Genomic DNA, 20,422 nt, shown 5'->3' on the forward strand with positions numbered 1-20,422 from the left:
ATCCAGAGCATATGAGAGTCAGTGGGATTTCTCCCTCCACATTTTACTATGAAAAATTTCAAGCCACAGAAAGTTTCAAACAGTTGTACAGTAAAAACCCTCAAACCCACCACCTACATTTGGCCGTGGCTGGTCCTTGGCTCTATTGGCATCATCACACATCTGTTCATGCCTCATCTTAACGTTCAGTGTGTTTCAGAGTGGGGTTCAAAATTCATTTAGGTTTGTCTGTTTTTTTGAGAAGTTTACAAACATTGAAAGGCACAGACCTTAAGGTGCTTTTGGTAAGTCTTGGCCAGTGCACCACCATGACCAGCACTCCCACCCCCAGGGCGCAGACCCCCCAGGCAGCCAGGTTCTAATTTCTCTCACCTGCATGGGGGCAGCTTGTTCTGGAACCTACATCAGTGGAACTGTAGAGTGTTTGCCCTTGTCTGAAGCGTCTCTGACGCAGCAGAATGTTTTTGAGGTTCATCAGTGTGGGGTGAAAGGGAAATCGTGCAGCCCACAAAGCGCAGCGCAGGCTCCTTTTGATGCAGCCCAAGACCAGCTCCATGTTGCGGGTGTCCCGGAGACGCAGTGTGAGGGGCCGTCTCCACGATAGGAGCGAGAACTCAGGTGTGCTGCTCACACCTGCATTTCTCACATGGGCTCCCCAGCAGGAAGAATGACTGATGCCCCCCATCCAGCGGTGCCAGGCTGAGCCACGCAGGGCCTGTACTTGCTACTCCCCTGGCTCCGTCCCTCACCTGGGCAGATGGGAGCACAGTCTGCTCCGCATTTAGCAACTCACTTCCAGGTCGTCCAGCCTGCTCGGTGCCTGTGTCCACCCTGGTGACTCCTCAGGGGCTGCGCCGTGTCTGTGGGTGCCCTGCGAAGGGCAGGAGCCATGGCCTGAGCAGCTAGGCTCAGCCAGGAGCTGTGTCTCGGTTGCTCTTTGTCCTGTTTGAAGGACTGTCTGGGTTAAGCCGGGTTTGGTGCAGTTGCTTCCTCGGAAAGTGTCCACTGCTGCTTACTCGTCCTTTGTGTTCTGTTGCCCTCATTTCAGGATGGGAGTCCCAGCTTCTGGAGACGGGCTTCCTGGGGATTTTCCTGTGCCCTCTCTGGACTCTGTCTCCATTGCCCAGGGGGACCCCCACGTCCCGGATCGTCCTGTGGGGCTATCGGTGGCTGATTTTCAGAATCATGCTCGGAGCGGTAAGTAGAACTTTTATTTGTTATACTTGGAAGGAAACGTACTAAAAACGAGTGGCTGCCTAGCTGCTTTCCCGCCGGCCAGGCCAGCCGTGCCCCTTCCACCACTTTCCATGATGTCCGAGGCCTGTTTCTGAGCACTCGATGCTCCACTGGCCCCTCTGGCATGGCCATTTTCTATGGGAAACAACCAGGACTTGAGTCATTCCACGGGGACACTCAGGGGAGGGCCCCCTGCTCACCCCTTCACCCCCAGTCTTCCTGGTGTGTATGGAGCATCTGAAATGTCGGGAAACGTGTTAGCGGGTCACACGACATTGTCTGTGACCCCGGCCTCACGCCCTCCTGTCTCTCTGCCGGTGGAGCCCCTTCTCCCAATGCCTCCCCGTGTGGTTGCGGTGGTGCTCAGCTATCCCGCTTCCCTGCCACGTCCTCTCCGCCTCACGCCCTCCTGCTGCGCCCTGGGACCAGGCTCCTCGACTCCCACCTGCCATGCAGCTGTGGAAAGTGCACGTCTCAGTTTTAATTACACCTTCGAGTTTTCAGAAACTTAAAATCAGGAGTAAGGTGGTTCACCAGGCAGAAGTCTGGGCGACTTCGTGTACTTTCCCTTCCGCCTCTGCCCTGCTTGTTAACGCTAAAATGTAAAATACCCATTTCTTTGACATCGTCCAGACAGTCTAGTGTCTGTTTGCTCTAAGTTGTTCCTCGTGGGGGAAAATACAAGCCTGCAGTCGGGTGGGGGCCGGCGCTGGTTCTCCTGCAAAGTCGCTGTCCTCCACTGCACCATGCTGCCCCTTCCTTGTCAAATGTTCGGTTTACTCATGGGCTTCTTACGTGAGGGGGGCCACGTCCCCCAGGCAGCACAGCGCCACCTTGCCCTATGCGGCTCTCTGTATTTGAAGCCCCCGTCGCCCCACGTCCTGACTGGTGCCACAGTCTGCTGGGAAGACTGAACTAGCAAGTGATGGCATCTGCTGTCTAGGGGGACGGGCCAGTCCTCAAGCAGGACCGTGGGTTCCCGCTCCCACAGGCTCCCCTCCTGGACTCCCAGGGTGTTGGCCGTCACGCCGTGGTGGTTCAGGTAGCTGCCACGTCTGCACCGTCTGGCCAGGCTCCGGGGGCACTGCAGGCAGCTGGGTGCAGAGGGATGAGCTCTGTGGCAGGGGGGTGGGGGTGGGGGGTGGGAGACAGGCCAGGGTGGTTGGCCGGTTCCCGACCCAGCGGGGTATGAGCAGCTACAGACACTTGGAAACACCGTGTTGGGTGATTGTGTGGGTCCAGATTCCACGGCAAAGTGTGATGCTTTCCCTAAACTCATTTTTCCATTTAATTAGAAAGATGAGCATGGTTTTCATAGGTCCCTTTGATGAAACACGAAACCGTGAGCGGTCTCGCCACCGCACAGGTGTTCTTAGCCTCAAGGCTGCTGTTCCTTGTCCGTCTAGGACTCAATTGTAGATTCTCTCTCAGCTGGCTTTAAAAAGCATAAAAACATATGCATTGTTTCTAAGGACTTTATCAGGACCCTCCTGGGACAGTAGCTTCGGCTGCAGAGCTCTGGGTGGCGGAGCTGTCAGGTTGCTCTGAGCACGGTTCGCGGCTGCACAAACTCCCACGATGCCTCACAGGGGCGGCGAGTCATTAGCATGTTGTAAAGCACCTTTTATGGCATTTTGATTGACTGTTAGCACCAGCTGGATAAAAAATTATCAGGTGCACTAAAAGGTGTAATTACTTGATTCCGTCTGTACGTTGGATATTATTAACCTCCCTTCGTAGGAAAGCAGAACGACAGAGTTGACTTGATAAAAAGGAGTGACAGCAGCAAGTTGTCCAGTCCGTAGGAGCTGAGCAGACGCTGCCCGGGATGAGCCCGGCCCCGATTTTCTGCTGCTCGATCAGAACTGGCGACTGTCCCGGACGCTCAGACCCGCTTGTGGTTCTGTAGTCTGGCCATGCTTCACATGCCCCAGAGGACAGATTGGTCCTTTCAGAGCTCAGCCTCAGAGGGGACCCCAAGTCGTGTGGGTGGGGGTGTCCGAGCAGAAGGAAGGAAACCTCTCTGCCCGCTGATGGCCTGGTCCCCCCAGGTGCCCGGGGTGCAGTCGGTGCGGCCACTCCATCCTTGGGTGTCTGGAGAGGTGGCACCAGGCTGCCCTTCTCTGGAAGCAGCTGGAAACTGGACACATGGTGACACAAATGTTTTCACACCCGACGATAGCCAGGTGGGCCGGGGTCCAGAGGGAAACTCTCGAGCCGAGCCCTTAACTGCCTGGCTCTTCGGGGAGGCCGGGGTCCTTGCCGCGGGGAGGCAGTGATGGCCGGAGGGCTTCCTGCTGGAGGCAGCGGCCAGGGCACAGAGGGGAGGAATCTGTGCAGAGGATGCAGCTCCAAGGACAAAGCATCAATTCTGTCCAAAATGCATCCTCTGATCTAACCATGAGGAAGCATCAGACATGCCCCAACTGCGGGACGTTCTGCACAGCTTCTGACCAGCATCTCAAGTATCCAAGTCATACCTTAATTAAAGTCTAAGGAGCCGTCAGCCAGGACGTTAGTGGGAAGCTGGTGAAACTCAAGTAGGGTTGAAGTAGTAGTGACACGTGTACAGAGTCTCCTTGTCATTTTTACAGCTTTTCTGAAGTCTAAGATCTTCTTCAAAATAAAAGGTTAAAGAGAAGTAGTATGGGCAACTTTATGCACGTGAAGTGGGCAGTTAGAGGACATAGAGGCAGGTAGGTTTCTGACACTGACACAAGAGGGTCAGCACAGCTGAATCATTTTATAAACTGAGTCATTAAACATACAAAAGGTACCTCCCACAGAAAACTCCAGGCCCAGACGACTCCACTGATGAGATTTATCAAATATTTAAGGAAGAAGTGATAGCAAATCTACACACACTCATTCAGAAAACGGGAGAGGGGACCCTTCCCAGCTCACTCTCCTGAGGCCGGTGAAGACAAGGACATTTCAAAAAGGGAAGTTACAGAATACTGTTCTTCAAGAGCACAAACAAAAATTATCAAGGAATTATTCGCAAATGAATCCAGAGTACATAAAGGTGTCAAGTCCACGTGGGATTTTCCCCAGAATGCAAGGCTGGTAGGACATGAATAAATAGATGTAATTCACCAAGTTACCAGATATAAGGAAGAAAGAGATCAAATGATATGTTCATCTCATTCTAGGTACAAAAAGCATTAGACAATGTTAAACACTTATTCACAATAACCAAAAAAATTCTCAGCAAACTAGAAATAGAAGGAAACTTCTTCAACCTGATAAAAGATAACTATACAAACTACCTACAGCTAACATCATACTAAATGGTGAAAGACTGAACACTTTTCCTCTAAGACTGGGAACAGGGCAGTGGTGGCCAACCTCCTCATGGCTAGTCAACAGTGTGTTGAAGATCTTAGCTTGTGCATTAAAGCAAGAAAAAGTGGTGAAGGCCCTGAAGATTGGAACAGAGGAAGTAAAATTATCTCTGTTCATCACGTATGTGGAAGATCACAAGGGCCGTAGAACTAGGGATTGAAGTCGACCAGTGTGCAGGACTCAGGGCCAGTATTTCCATGAGCTGGCAAAAACTGTCAAAAACATGAAAGTGTAAAATATACCCCTAACATCCACAACCATAAAATACTTAGGAAGTTTTCACAGAAGTGCAACACTTGTGCTCTGAAAACCACCAAACGTCACTGAGAGGAGACTTGGGCAAGTAGGTCTTCCACGTTTGTGGTCAGAAGGCTCGTTACCAGCCAAGGGTCAGTTGTCCCCAAACTGGTCGATAGATTTCGTGCAGCCCCAAACATAATCCTAGAAGGGTTTTCTTTTTAGAAATTAACGAACCGAGTCTTAGGTGTGTGTGGAAATGCGCAGGACCTAGTCTTGAATGAGAGCAAAGTTGTCGGCATCACACTGCTTGTGGGTTCAGGCCTTCCCAGAGGATGTGGCCCTCGAGGCGCCAGGGGAGGTGAGAGGCCAAGAGCCGTATTGACGGGGTTGGTCAGTCTGGAAGTAGTCCCACACTGAAGTCACGGTCAAGTGACCTCTGGACAAGACAGCAAGTCAGTTCAGCTGAGAAAGAAAAGTGTCTCCCCCGCCAGTGCTGGGTATCCACACGGGCACACGGACCCCACCCCCCACCACACCACACATGACAGTCAGTTCGAGGCGGACGCAAACATAAAACCAAGACACTCCTCGCAGATAACTTAGAATGTTCACAGTCTCGGAGAGGCAAAGATTGCTTACAGCACAGAAACCATTAACCATAAGAGAAAAAAATGGGTAAACTCTACGTCAAAACGATGAAAATCTTGGGTTCTTCAAAAGATACCATGAAAAAACGGCAAGCCACAGGTTGCAGGGAGCACTCACAACACACACCTGGCAGAACCTCCGTGTGGAGTATGTGAAGAACTCATGCATGTCACTAACGGACAGTTCACTCTGAAAAAGGGAGAGGTCTCGTCAGGCACGCGCGTGGCCGTCCCAGCACTTGCACGAAACACACATGGATGGACACTGAGGTCCCACCCCCGCAAGAGGACAGAACTTAGCAGCTGACCAAACCAAATACTGGCTCACTCAAGTTGCTGTAACAAAACACCACAGCCCAGGTGGCTTAAACCACATTTATTTTCTCACAGTTCTGGAGGCTGGAAGTCCGGGGTCAGTGTTGCAGCCAATTCTGTTCCCAGCGAGGACTCTTCCTGGCTTGCAGATGCCACCCTCACACTGTGTCCTCACCTGTTGGGTCAGCTGTCCCCCCCCACATGACCTCCTTGACCCTGCGTGACTCCCTTGGTCCAGACGCAGCCACACTGGGGGTCAGGGCCTCGATATACGAATGTTGAGGGGCGCGAGCAAGAGGGACTCCCTGCGTGCTCTCCTGTGGGCGTGTAAAACAGTGCAGCCACTTGGGGAGGCAGTTTGGCATTTACTTTCTGAGTTGACCCCACGCCCACCCTGTCCCCCAGAGTTTCCACTCGATACGTAACCCAGGAGAAGTGGAAACGTGGTCACAGAGGCCTTTTACACAAACACTCGCGGCAGCATTATCCACACGCACCAAGAACTAGAAACCAACCACAGTCCACCAGCAGGAGGATGGGGGCAAACTGGCCCAAATCCCCCAAAGGCAAACCACCCAGCCGGACAGGGACCCAATGCCGAGCCCACAGGCATCATGTGGCTGAAAGCACTAGCCAGGAAGGGGTCCCGCGTGAGTCCTTGTGAAGGTTCTGGAATCGGCGGAGCCAGCAGGCGGCCACAGACCCAGAGGCTCTGTCACATCTGGGATGTGGGGTGGGGATTGATGGGCGTGCAGGAACTCTCGGGGCAATGGGGTGAGGCTCCACGGGCATGCACATCCACACAAGCCCCTCAGCTGCAGCTTCAGGACAGGACATAAGTCATTTCCTGCAACCTAACAAGAGGTCACCGTAAGGGGAGCCTCGGGAGGTGGTCCATCAGCCCCACAAAGAGCAGAGTTGTGCACATCCATCCGAGCAGGGTTTTCCTGGGCTGAGCACCAGTTGACACAACATGCCTTCAAGCCCTGGAAAGACCATCAGCCCCGCCAGGCACTGCACCTCGAGACAGGCTCCGAGACGCTGCTTCCTACCTGTTGCCCAAGCCAACCGCGGGCCTGGCCTGTGCGGCATGAGTTCTCGTTATTCGTTCCCGCTGATACAGAGGTGACTTGACGGCCCCAAACTGTCGCCACACGGGCCGGGGGGGCAGGGTGGCCACCCCACGTTGGTGTGATTGGAACTGGAATTCAGGCCGTCCCACGCTGGGGCTTCACAGCTGTGCGGCAGTTCTGTGCGTTGGCATCCTGGGGCCAGACCGAAGCAGCGAGGAGCTGCCAGTTCCTCACAGGAGAGGGCAGACCAGGCCCAGATGCACTCCTTCCTTTTCCGTCCTCAGAGCAAAGAGTGGAGACTCTCTCACCTGCAGGAAATGGTAGATGGTGTAGATGTTCAAGTCACTGTGGTTAAGCCCTTTAATTATGCTTTAAAGATAAAGGTTTTCACTTTTGGACTTCCCTGGTGGCACACTGGTTAAGAATCCACCTGCCAATGCAGAGGACACGGGTTCGAACCCTGGTCTGGGAAGATCCCACATGCCGCAGAGCAACTAAGCCCGTGTGCCACAACTAGTGAGCCTGTGCTCTAGAGTCCCAGAGCCACAACTACTGAAGCCCACGCGCCTAGAGCCCGTGCTCCACAACAAGAGAAGTCACCGCAATGAGAAGCCCTCGCGCTGCAATGAAGAGTAGCCCCCACTCGCCGCAACTAGAGAAAGCTGCCGTACAGCAACGAAGACCCAACAAGCCAAAAACTAAATAAGTAAACAAACAAAAAACCATTTAAAAAATTTTTTTTCACTTTTATGTCAATCTGTTTTTGTAGCTGAGTTCATACTGGCCGAAGTTTTCAGCTGGGCCATGTTAAACACCTGTCGTGGAAGCCAGAGCCCTTGGCTCCTGGTCCCTGTGCTTATTCCATGGGAAGTGGGCGGGGATGTTCCACACGGGCGTCCTCAATGGTTCCAGCCCGTGCTGGGCCCGAGAACCGTGCTCACTCGATGGCTGACATTCTGGAAACTGAGCCAGTATCCGTGCTACTGGGAGTTCTCATACCTGGACAACGCCAAGGGGATACCAGTTGGGTCAGTCTGACCCCCGGGAAGTCGAAGAATGAAACCTGTCTCTTTTCTGCACCTCCCTCCCTGCAGCCTGGCCCCCGGGGGTGTGTACACGTGGCCGTCGGGTGGCAGTGGCTGGCATCTCCCTCTTCCCATAGGAGCCTTGCTTGGTGTGAGGGCTGCCTCACAGGGGTGTCCTGGGCCCACGGGGAGAGTGGCAGTGAGAAGAGGCGGTGCCCGGATGTTCAGAGTCATCAAACAAGGGAAGTAGGAACCTGTCCTGCTGCTAGATGTCTGGCAGTGGGGGGAACCCATCCTGCTGCTGGATGTCTGGAGTGGGTAAACCGGTCTGGCTGCTGGATGTCTAGGTGGGTGGGGAAGGCTGTCCTGCTACTGGATGTCTGGAGCGGGGGTGGGGGGACCCGTCCTGCTGCTGGATGTCTGGGGGTGGTGGGGGTAAATGTCTCCTGGACGGCTGCTTCCACTTGCATTAACTAGGCTGTTAGCGTGGCTTTTATTTTCCTGTATATTCTCTCTACAGTTCTTCCAATGTCTTTTACTACCTTTCTCCTGATACTAAATTGTTTTTACTTTATTGCTTCACATTTTGAGTTAAGAACTTAATTCCCTAAGATGACATGATACTATACATAGAGAATCCTAAAGATGCTACCAGAAAACTACTAGAGCTAATCAATGAATTGGGTAAAGTAGCAGGATACAAAATTAATGCACAGAAATCTCTGGCATTCCTATACACTAATGATGAAAAACCTGAAAGTGAAATTAAGGAAACACTCCCATTTACCATTGCAACAAAAAGAATAAAATACCTAGGAATAAACCTACCTAAGGAGGCAAAAGACCTGTATGCAGAAAACTGTAAGACACTGATGAAAGAAATTAAAGATGATACAAATAGGTGGAGAGATATACCATGTTCTTGGATTGGAAGAATCAACATTGTGAAAATGACTCTACTACCCAAAGCAATCTACAGATTCAATGCAATACCTAACAAACTACCACTGGCATTTTTCACAGAACTAGAACAAAAAATTTCACAATTTGTGTGGAAACACAAAAGACCCCGAATAGCCAAAGCAATCTTGAGAACGAAAAACGGAGCTGGAGGAATCAGGCTCCCTGATTTCAGACTATACTACAAAGCTACGGTAATCAAGACAGTATGGTACTGGCACAAAAACAGAAAGATAGATCAATGGAACAGGATAGAAAGCCCAGAGATAAACCCATGCACATATGGTCACCTTATTTTTGATAAAGGAGGCAAGAATATACAACAGAGAAAAGACAGCCTCTTCAATAAGTGGTGCTGGGAAAACAGGACAGGTACATGTAAAAGAATGAAATTAGAACACTCCCTAACACCATACACAAAAATAAACTCAAAATGGATTAAAGACCTAAATGTAAGGCCAGACACTATAAAACTCATAGAGGAAAACATAGGCGGAACAGTATGACATAAATCACAGCAAGATTCTTTTGATCCACCTCCTAGAGAAATGGAAATAAAAACAAAAATAAACAAATGGGACCTAATGAAACTTAAAAGCTTTTGCACAGCAAAGGAAACCATAAACAAGACGAAAAGACAACCCTCAGAATGGGAGAAAATATTTGCAAATGAAGCAACAGACAAAGGATTAATCTCCAAAATTTACAAGCAGCTCTTGCAGCTCAATATAAAAAAAAAAAAAAACCCAGTCCAAAAATGGGCAGAAGACCTAAATAGACGTTTCTCCAAAGAAGATATACAGACTGCCAACAAACACATGAAAGGATGCTCAACATCACTAATCATTAGAGAAATGCAAATCAGAACTACAATGAGGTATCACCTCACGCCAGTCAGAATGGCCATCATCAAAAAGTCTACAAACAATAAATGCTGGAGAGGGTGTGGAGAAAAGGGAACCCTCTTGCACTGTTGGTGGGAATGTAAATTGATACAGCCACTATGGAGAACAGTATGGAGGTTCCTTAAAAAACTAAATATAGAACTACCATACAACCCAGCAATCCCACTACTGGGCATATACCCTGAGAAAACCATAATTCAAAAAGAGTCATGTACCACAATGTTCATTGCAGCTCTGTTTACAATAGCCAGGACATGGAAGCAACCTAAATGCTCATCCACAGATGAATGGACACAGAAGATGTGGCAATATATACAATGGAATATTACTCAGCCATAAAAAGGAACAAAATTGAGTTATTTGTAGTGAGGTGGATGGACCTAGAGTCTGTCATACAGAGTGAAGTAAGTCAGAGAAAAACAAATACCGTGTGCTAACACATATATATGGAATCTAAAGGAAAAAAAATGGTTCTGAAGAACCTAGGGGCAGGACAGGAATAAAGATGCAGACGTAGAGAATGGACTTGAGGACATGGGGATGAGGAAGGGTAAGCTGGGACGAAGTGAGAGAGTGGCATGGACATATATACACTACCAAATGTAAAATAGATAGCTAGTGGGAAGCAGCCGCATAGCACAGGGAGATCAGCTCGGTACTTTGTGACCACCTAGAGGGGTGGGATAGGAAGGGAGGGAGGGAGATGTAAGAGGGAGAAGATATGGGGATATACGTATATGTATAGCTGATTCACTTTGTTATAAAGCAGAAACTAACACACCATAGTAAAGCAGTTATACTCCAATAAAGATGTTTTAAAAAAAGAAAACTTAATACTGTAACTTTTCATTGAGCAGAATTGCAGCTAAAATCAGCAGTTTTCATTGAGATTTGCATCTTGGCTATGGCTGGGGCAGGTCTTTTTCACTTTTTTTTTTTTTTTTTTTTGGCTGCTCCATGCAGCTTGTGGGATTTTAGCTCCCCAACCAGGGACTGGACCCAGGCCCTCAGCAGTGAAAGCACCAAGTCCTAACCACTGGACCACCAGGGAATTCCTTGGAGCAGGTTGTTTTTATGTGAAATGGAGGGGATGCAACATAAAAGGAGGTTCTGGAGAACCTGGGCATAAAGAGGAGCCTCTGGGCCCTCAGAGGTGGCACGAGGATGTGCTTTCCAGTCCGTACCTGGGCAACCGCCATGTAACCCGCAGGCTACAGACAGTGGCCTCAAGTCCCTTCTCGCTATTCAGAAGGGGCTCGGTTGCTAACCACCTGTGCTGCCCACAGCTCTGTGCTCACACCTGCTGCACACCCCATGGGGCCCCGATGCTCCTTGTGTGCAGACTGTCCCTGTCTTGTTAACACACAAAAAAGCTATATCTAAGATGGAGAAAATAGAGGCCCACAGGACCTACCGTTTCGGGGTCAGAATTCAGCAGGGCCGGGAGCCACAGCCATGCTGTGATTGAAGGACACCATGAGAAAACACTGTCTTCACCTAACTGGCAGTTTTGTCTGAGATCCTGCCGTAAAGTCACCTGGAATATTATGAAAGCTTCGGGCCAATAAATTTGACAACATAAGTGAAATGGAGAAATTCCTTGACAAGTGCAGCTTACCAAAACTGAGACAGAAGGAAACAGGAAATCGAAAGGGCTCTATATCTGGTAAATAAATTGAATCTGTAATCAAAAACCATTCCAGAAAGAAAGTAGGCACAGTGAAATCAAACATTTGAAATAAAACATTTGAAACACCAGTGAAATCAAACATTTAAAGAGGAAATGATAGCAATCCTACACAAACTCTTGGAAAATAGCAGAGGCAGGGACACTTCCCAAATTGTTTTCTGTGACCAGCATAAGAGTGATACCAAAACCTGATGAGGACAGGACAAAAAGGAAAATAGAAACCAGTGTCCCTCACAAAGACACAGAAACCCTTAGCAAAATATTGGCAAACCAAACTCGGCAATAAAAGAGGCATGGTTTATCTCAGGAATGCAAGATTGGTTTAATATTTGAAAATCAACTAATGAAATTCACTATACAACAGAATAAAACTGAGGAATGATTTTTTTCTCCTCAACAGATGTAAAAAGTACACGATACAATGCAGTACCCACTCAAGGGCGTGTTAGACGGGGCTTCCTCAGTGGTGATAGAATGAGAGCATTCATGTGTGATTAGAAACAGGCCTGTTGTCTGTTTTTGCTGCTGCTCTTCATCACTGTATTGGAAGTCCTAGTGCAATAAAATAAGAAAAAGAAAGCCATAAAGATTCCCAAAAAAGAAATGAAACTTATTCACAGACATGGTTGTACATGTACAAAACCCAGTGGAATCTTAAAAAGCAACTACTAAAGTGAATACATTAATTTAGCAAGGTTGCAGGATACAAGGTCAATGTGAAAAATAAACTGTACATTATATACTATTACAAAGTCATTAGAGGGGACTTCCCTGGTGACGCAGTGGTTAAGAATCCACCTGCTAATGCAGGGGACACGGGTTTGATCCCTGGTCTGGGAAGATCCCACATGCCACAGAGCAACTAAGCCAGCGTGCCACAACTACTGAGCCTGCTCTCTAGAGCCCGCGAGCCACAACTACTGAACCCACGTGCCACAACTACTGAAGCCCGCGTGCCTAGAGCCTGCGCAGCAACGAAGAGTAGCCCCTGCTCGCCACAGGTAGAGAAGGCCCGTGCACAGCAACAAAGACCCAACACAGCCATAAATAAATAAATAAATAAATACGTCGTTTTTCACCCAGGTTTATATGTAGACTCAAGGTAATTCCTGTAAAATTCCCAGTGGGCTTTTTGGGAAAAGTGACATGTTGATTCTAAAACTTACATAGAAATAAAAAGAAATTTGAAAAAGAACAAAGTTGGAGGACTTATACTTCCTGATTTTAGAGCTTAATTTAAAACTGAAGTATGGGGACTTCCCTGGTGGTCCAGTGGATAAAAACTCCGTGCTCCCAATGTAGGGGGCCCTGGTTCAATCCCTGGTCAGGGAACTAGATCCCACATGCTACAACTAAGGAGCCTGCGTGCCTCAACTAAGGATCTGGCGAGCCACAACTGAAGAGCCCACCTGCCACAAGTAAGACCTGTGCAACCAAATAAATATTAAAAATAAGTAAATAAAACTGGGTTTCCCTGGTGGCGCAGTGGTTGAGAGTCCGCCTGCCGATGCAGGGGACACGGGTTTGTGCCCCGGTCCAGGAAGATCCCACATGCCACAGAGCGGCTGGGCCCGTGAGCCATGGCCGCTGAGCCTGCGCATCCGGAGCCTGTGCTCCACAACGGGAGAGGCCACAACAGTGAGAGGCCCGCGTACCACAAAAAAATAAATAAATGAATGAATGAATGAAACTGAAGTATGGTATTGATCTAAACTGGAAAAATAGATCAGTAGAAGAGAAGAGAGTCCAGAGATAGTCCCACACCTCTGCTGTCAGCTGATATTCACCCAAGGTACCAAGTCAAGTCAATGGGAAAATGAAAATCATTTTTTACAAATAGTGCTAAAATAATTGGAAATCTGTATAGAAGAGTAAAATGAGCTTTGAGTGCTCTTTCATCTGTACCAAACTCTAATTTGAAGTAAATCATGGACCTAAACATAAAAGCAAAACCAAAAAGTTCTTAGAAGAAAACATAAAAGAATATCTCCCAGAAACAGACCCACACAGATGCAGTTGATTTATTTTCAACCAAGGCAATAAGCCAAATCAGTGGGGCAAGAAAAAATAATTTTTTTTAACAAACATAAAAGGTAGAATCATAAAATTTTTTGAAGATAGCATAGACAGTTACCTTGGGGTACACAGAGATTTCTTGGACAGGGCACAAAAAGCACTAACCATTAAAGAAAAATATTGATAAATTATACTTCACTGATATTAAATTTCTCCATCTTCAAAATACACCATTACGAAAATGAATAGGCAAGCCCCGCCTGGGAAACACCTGCAGTGTACAAGTCCAGCTGAAATCTAACATTCGGAACCTGCAGATCACAGTAGGAAGGTGGGTGCAGGACCTGAACATACTTCACCCTCGAAGGGATGGGAACGGCGACGAGGACGTGAAAACTGTGGGGCGGCATTTTGCACCCAGGAGGGGCTGGGTGTAAAGCACTAGCAGCGCCCCAGGTCGGAGGGTCTGTGGGCCATGGGATTCCTGGTGGGAGCGTCACTTGGCTCGTAGGGGGTGCGGTGGTGCAGCCTTGCTCAGCAGCTGTAGGCCGGTTTCCTACAAGGCAAGACATGGCCCCGCCTGTGAGCCCACCTTCCGCTGCCGGGAAAGAAAACCTGTCCACACATGTCTACAGCAGCCCTGCTCATCATGACCGCAGACCTAGGCACCAGCCCAGTGTCCATCGACGGATGGGCAGCCTGTGGTGCATCCACACAAGGGACAGCGCTCAGCTGGGAGAGGGAACCAACCCCCCGAGGCAGTGATGCAGACAGACCCAAAGTCCCTGGAGGAGCTCGGCCAGCCTGAGCCCAGGGCCACGGGCCACCAGCCCCTATAAGTGTGAAACCCCGGGGGCAGGTGGAGGCGGAGGTGGCCCCCTGGCCAGTGCGTGTGGAATTGCCTGGAAAGTGGTCACGAAGAATGTTCTGTGGGATGGAAACCTGTGTCGTGTTTTGGGTGGATTCCTGATTGTGTACAATTGTCAGACACATTGAACTGGACATTTCATCTGTGTGCGTTCTGTTTCATGTGAATTGTAGCTCAACCCTTTGACTTAAGAATCCGTGTGAGTTTGCTTTTTCACGCAAGGATCCCTGTGAGATGCAACCCCATTAAAGCCACAGACCTTGGAGATTAGGGGGTCACAGCTTACTGCAGCCCTTGGGCCTCACCCCAGAGCCCGCCATCGGAAGTGAGCCACGCCCCTTTCCATCCAGACGGCACACATTTCTGCCTGAGCTTGCTGGCAGCGATTCCAGGTGTGGTGATGGCCCTCTGTGTCCTCCTCCGAGCAACGCTGTCGCTGCTGTAGCATCTGCGCTGGGCCCACAGCTCCCGCTTCCCTCGCTGGCTGGAGAAGGAGGATTCCTGGAACCCAGCAAGTCTGCACTTGGGTCTGTGCACTTTCCCTGGAGGCTGGAGGCCCAGGACTGCTCTGAGTGGGTGAAGCAGGTCATCTGAAGCAGTTTCCGCGTTGCCGTTTGGGGTCCCAGAGATGCTCCGGCCCCACAGTGGCAGCAGCGGCGCTGAAAGGTGAGCGAGCGAGACAAGACACCAGACCCGTTAGTAAATAAGAGCAGGAGCTCGGTAGGAAAGAGCCTTCAGGTCGGGGCCTCTCTGGGAGTCAGTTCCTACAGTAAAATCTTATTAACATAATGAAATAAATGTTGGAATGTGACTCACCCCCAAGACCAAGTCAAGCGGGTATCACTGCCACTTCCTTGACGAGCCTGCCGGGTCCTGGGATCACCACTCCAAAATGAGAGCGGTTATTCTAATTTGCTTTATTGCATCAGTGTGGGCTGCTCTGTCCTCCTTCCCATGGTGCCGTCGGTGGAGGCGTCCTGGGAACCTCTGGGGAGCGCCGTCCACGGGCTCTGACCTCTGCCCAGCTGCACGCCCCTCACATCAGCCCCCTGCCCAGTGGCTCAGTGCCCTCTCTGTGCTGTCTCTCTGCCACTTGTCTCAAACCAGCCTCGGCGGGAGGACAGTCATACCCAGCCCTGCAGTAGCTGTGAGGACCCGAGACTGTCCCCTCCACCCGCTCCACAGACCCTGCAGGTCTGGGCAGTTTTCACAAGCTCTCAGGGTTCAGGGAGGGGGCACAACAAGACCCCCCACCAACAGCATCCACGATTTCTCTCTCTCCCTGCACATTCGGCTCAGAGGTTCCCCTGTAGCTGATGCAGTGCCTGCTATCTGCGTAGATGCACTGCACTGGTAAATTCAGAGGGTGGATTTCCATCTGATCATACCCTGGAGTCTGAAAGTGTAGACACTGCCCCAGCCCTGGAGAGAAGGGGCTAGGTGGAAACCCTGTGTAGTCTGGGGCCCCTTCAGATGTGGAGACAGGTCAGTCCTGAGAGACCCCAGGCCAGCCTGTGCACATTCAGGTGAGATCTGGGCGCTAAGCCATGAGCCTCACGCTGCGGTCGTCCACCTGCTCACAGAGCATGTGGGGTCCCGTGGGTCCAGCTCAGCTCCCAGGGGAGATGCAGAGTGCTGCCGGGTCTGAGCAGAACCGAGGCGTCCCGACCCCCACCCCCTGTGGCTGTGAGCACGTCCCAGACCAGCAGGCCTGCTCCAGGGAGGGAACAGCCCCTCTTCCCGTACCTACAAACCCAGGTTGATGATGCTTCTCCTTTGTGGGAAAGGAGCAGGTGTAGGACTGATCACCCGTGTCTGCAGATGGAGAAAAGGGTTTCCAGAGAGACAGACTCTGACGGTGAGAGAACGGGGTGCAGTGTACGTGCAAAATGGGGGCACTGCCGAGGGAGCTCTCGGTGCTGGCTCGGACCCGAGGGCTCTCTCCCCTCCCCCAGCTGCAGGCCTGGGAGCCCCCCACCCAGTTAGGTGTGATGGGACTTGTGCAGCGTCACAGAAATTGATGTTCTTTCTGTGGCAAAAGGCCTTGCTTTTTCCCATTTCCAAATGGGAGATTTTAAGGAGCATGTTCTTGGACCCGTGAGCTTTAGAGAGAAGCCCCTGTGCATCCCCCGGGCACCTGCCCCCACCCGCTGCCCATAAGGCCTGAGGTCTCCTCGGTCGCCCCAGAATATTCTAGCATCCTGGCACTCACCCTTTCCCCAGGGAGAGCAGAGGTTGTATGGACAGCTGGAGGTCACTCGGTGTGTTCCTGGTCTGTCTGTGCCATTTTTTTGGAATTAATTTTGGGCTGAAAAAGGCTCAAAGAAGGCTTTGTTCCTTTGACACTTACTCTGGAAGAAAAAAAAATCCGTGGAAAATCTGACATCTGCATTGTAGAGAGAAATCAATAGATGGGGAGGAATATAATTATCCTCCACTCCCAAAAGAATGTTTCAGATTTTTAAGTGTCTCATACCAGCTTAGAATTTGAATGACATTTTAATTATTTTGTTTTTTTTCTTCTTTGCCTGGTTTGAATCTCCAAAGAGTGCCTCTTGGATTCCAAGGGATGTAGGGAGCAGAGCCTGCACTCACGGGGAGTGAAGTGTGACAGTGGCTGTGTTTTCCAGCCCAACGAGCAGGCACGTTGCCACAGAAACCAGCGGTTCATCCGCGCCGGCAGGACACGATAGGCTTTCTGTTTCTGTACAGATGCGACCGTGTATGGCAGAGTTCACACTGGAAGTTGTCTCCGGCACTTCTGTGACCTAAGCAAACCCAGTTTCCAGAGACTTGACTAACCGCTTCTCAAGGTGACTAGTTCTGTGAGTCTGTAGACAGAGCAGGCGGGTCCTCGGAGTGCGGCTCCACGTCCGCTACACAAGCTCCCCTGACATGGGATTGGCCCCACTGCAGGGCACCAGGCCCCAGAGAGGTGGGTGCGGAACAGCCACCGGGTGTGAACGGCACCCAGGACAGCTGAGTATTGTGGCCTCTGTGGGACATATTTGTAAACTCTGCTGGGCCGCACAGCTAGCTCATGCCTGGCCCATGTGCTCGGCCAGGACACAGTCACTCAGTCTCACTGTGGAAGCTGCCAGCATGGCCGCCACGTGGGCTCTAGCTTCCTTGTTGTTTCTTGTCCCTGCTCCTTCGGGTTTCGCTGCGTCTGTGCCACCCACAGGGGCCCAGGCCAGGTGTCAGCTGCCCCCTCGGCCCATCCTGTGGGCTCCACGGTCCAGGCAAGTCCAGGGTGGGCAGTCTTACACCCTGGGCAGCCATCCTGCCTTGCTGGCAGTGTGGCCGTCAGAGGACCTGTCGACTCACACTGTCCTGCCCCCGGCTTAGAGCCCTCAACTGCCCCAAAGTTCTTCCCCTATGGGAAGGTCAGTTTTATGTGCGAGTCTGGCTGGGCTGCCACCCCAGGTATTCAACCAAACCCCAGTTCGACGTGGCTTCCAGGCTGTTTTGCAGACGTGATTGAAGTCCATGGTGGGTTGGCTCCAGTGAGGAAGGGTGCCCGGGACAGGCTGGGCAGGTGCGAGGATGGGCTGAGGAGACTCGCCCCCGAGCAGCTGCAGCTGCAGAGACCACCAGCCAAGAGAGCCAGGCCGCCATCCAGGCTGCTTTCTTGGCGACACAGTTTCTCACCTTCCAGACCAGCTGTCATGTGAGACAGACGTTAGGGCTGAATCTGTGCATCCAGCAACAGTTTTATTCCCGTTGGTGAGCAGTTTGCTTCTGACCATGAAGGGATCGCGTGGAGCTGTGATTCCCAAGGGCAAGTGAACAGGGGAGTGCGGCAGGCAGTGAGCTGACTGTCCTCCTGGCCACTGTGGACCGGCCATGCTGGCCACTGCCCGGCAGGGAGACTGGCAGGGCTGCAGACAAGCCCGCCCACAGGCTTCACAGCGGAGGCCCTCTCTCCACAGTCACTGTCCCGGTGGACTGGGCAGCACAGGAGTTCCCTGGAGCCCCTCCCGAGCCTGAGCACCGGGGTCTCCCACGTGCTGTGGCCTGAGCACTGGGGTCTCCCATGTGCTGTGGCCTGAGTACCGGGTTCTCCCTTGTACTGTGGCCTAAGCACAGGGTCTCCTGCATGCTGTGGTGGGTGGATATTCTCACTGAGGCCACCAGAGCTCCTGAATCATCATCACCTTAGCAGTTGGGACATCGTCCCTCCCACGTCTTCCTTGGCATCTAAGTCAGGTTGTGCTCATATGCTTTGCGAATTTGCCCTTTTCTAAAGCCTCACAGGTGCATTACTATGGTGATGCTCAGAGTCTAAAAGCTGGGTTTTAAAGAAACACAGGAGGAACTGATTTTATAAAAAGGAAAGAGTGGGATTTCCCTGGTGGCGCAGTGATTAAGAATCCGCCTGCCAATGCAGGGGGACACGGGTTCGAGCCCTGGTCCAGGAAGATCCCACATGCCACAGAGCAACTAAGCCCGTGCACCACAGCTACTGAGCCTGCGCTCTAGAGCCCGCAAGCCACAGCTACTGAGCCCACATGCCACAACTACTGAAGCCCACGCACCTAGAGCCTGTTCTCCGCAACAAGAGAAGCCGCTACAATGAGAAGCCTGCGCACCACAATGAAGAGTAGCCCCTGCTCGCCACAACTAGAGAAAGCCCACTCACAGCAACAAAGGCCCAACACAGCCAAAAATAAATAATCAATCAATTTTTTTTAAAAGCGTTTCTTTTTCCCTGTGTTTGCTACTTTTAGTCCTCAGAAACCCTAAACATGTCTTTCCTGGACTTCGTTCAGATTTTCCCTTTCATGTCGCTTCAGGCATCACATGAGGTCCGTCACTCCCACAGGTCCATCCGGAGGTGGCTCACATTCCTCTCTGTCTCCTCGGCAGGGCCTGATCAAGATCCGGGGGGACCAGTGCTGGCGGAACCTCACCTGCATGGACTTCCACTACGAGGTGAGCGGTGCGGCTGTGCGGCAATGTGGGGGCACAGGTGCAGGCTGGGATCGTTTCCCTGTGAATCACCCCGAGGGTGTTTGGCGGCGTGGTGTCAGCTCATCCACATTTGCCCCGCGTGCCTGTCACTACCTGTTTTCCTCACGTGGGGCCCTGCGTTCCTGCTGGGTCTGGGGCACCACCTGTCAAGCAGGATGTCTTCCTCGTTTCCTTCCCCGGGGCAGCGGGCAGCAGTCTCCTCCCTCCTGGGATCTCACTTGGGCTCCTGGAGAGGCCCTGCGGGAAGGAGGGCCCCTTGCAGACACTTCTCTCCTGCCTGTGTCCTGAACCCGCCGGGAGCCGGAGCGAGGAGGCCAACGCTGCACCCCGACAACTGCCTCAGCCACCCCGTCACATCAGCACCAGGCAGCCCTGCCCCTTGCCTGCCTCATCCACTTGCCTGTGTCGGCCACTTCTGGGTCAAGGGTGGAGGTCTGGGGACTCAGCCCAGCAGAAATCCCAGGAGGGGCAAAACAAGGGCCAAAGGTCTCATGGGCAGGAGACCCCACCCATCCCTGGCCACTGGGGTCCCAACCCACTGGTGCCTGGCTCTTCCACCTGGGCGTCTCCAGGACTGGGGGTCGGTGGGGGGGCAGGGGGACGAACAGGAGAGCCTTCAGGAGTGCTTCAGCTCTGAGTCTACGTTCCCTGCTGGCTGCCAGCCAGGCCCTCTCAGCCCCAGGGGAGCGAAGAAGGTCCCCCGGTGGGTGGGGAACCTCAGCTGGTCTGTGAAGGGGTGGGAACAGAGAAGGAAGGTCTAGCTGGCTCGCCTCCCACCTGGAACGGCTGGTGGGCATGCAGTGGATGCAGTGGGCACACATCCCGCCTGCCTCTGGCGGGGGGCAGTGCAGGGGATCCCAGGCTCCCCTTTCCCTCTGTCTGGTGGGCGTAACCTGTGTTGATGAGAGGCAACGTCGGGGGCAGGCGGGGGTGGCTCCCCTTGAGGCCTCGCTCCCCCCAGCTGCCTGTGGCTGTAGGTAACGGGGGGCCTTCAGCCCTGAAGAGCATGCAGGGTCACATGTCCCTCTGCTGCCCGAGGCTGGGCCGCCTCCTGAGCTGGGTCCTGAGATGTGGCAGAGGGGCTGCTCCTGTGCTCCGTCACCGTTCCCAGTGCTGCCCACGGTGTGG

At 51.8% G+C, this 20,422-nt stretch overlaps 1 protein-coding gene across 1 annotated transcript in view; it reads left to right on the forward strand.

Moving 5' to 3' along the window:
• Positions 1–1,076: 1,076 nt before the first annotated feature.
• LOC309972637 (lipase maturation factor 1) overlaps positions 1,077–20,422 on the forward strand; it is a 36,119-nt gene continuing 16,773 nt past the window's right edge. Inside the window, exons 1-2 of the mRNA XM_082856420.1 lie at positions 1,077–1,197; positions 19,190–19,255. Of these exons, the coding sequence (XP_082712546.1) occupies positions 1,186–1,197; positions 19,190–19,255 (78 nt within the window). The 5' untranslated portion in view covers positions 1,077–1,185. The remainder of the gene's footprint in view (positions 1,198–19,189; positions 19,256–20,422) is intronic.

The sequence above is a fragment of the Leucopleurus acutus genome, assembly GCF_964270905.1.
Source record: "Leucopleurus acutus genome assembly, chromosome: 16".
Classification (NCBI taxonomy): domain Eukaryota; kingdom Metazoa; phylum Chordata; class Mammalia; order Artiodactyla; family Delphinidae; genus Leucopleurus; species Leucopleurus acutus.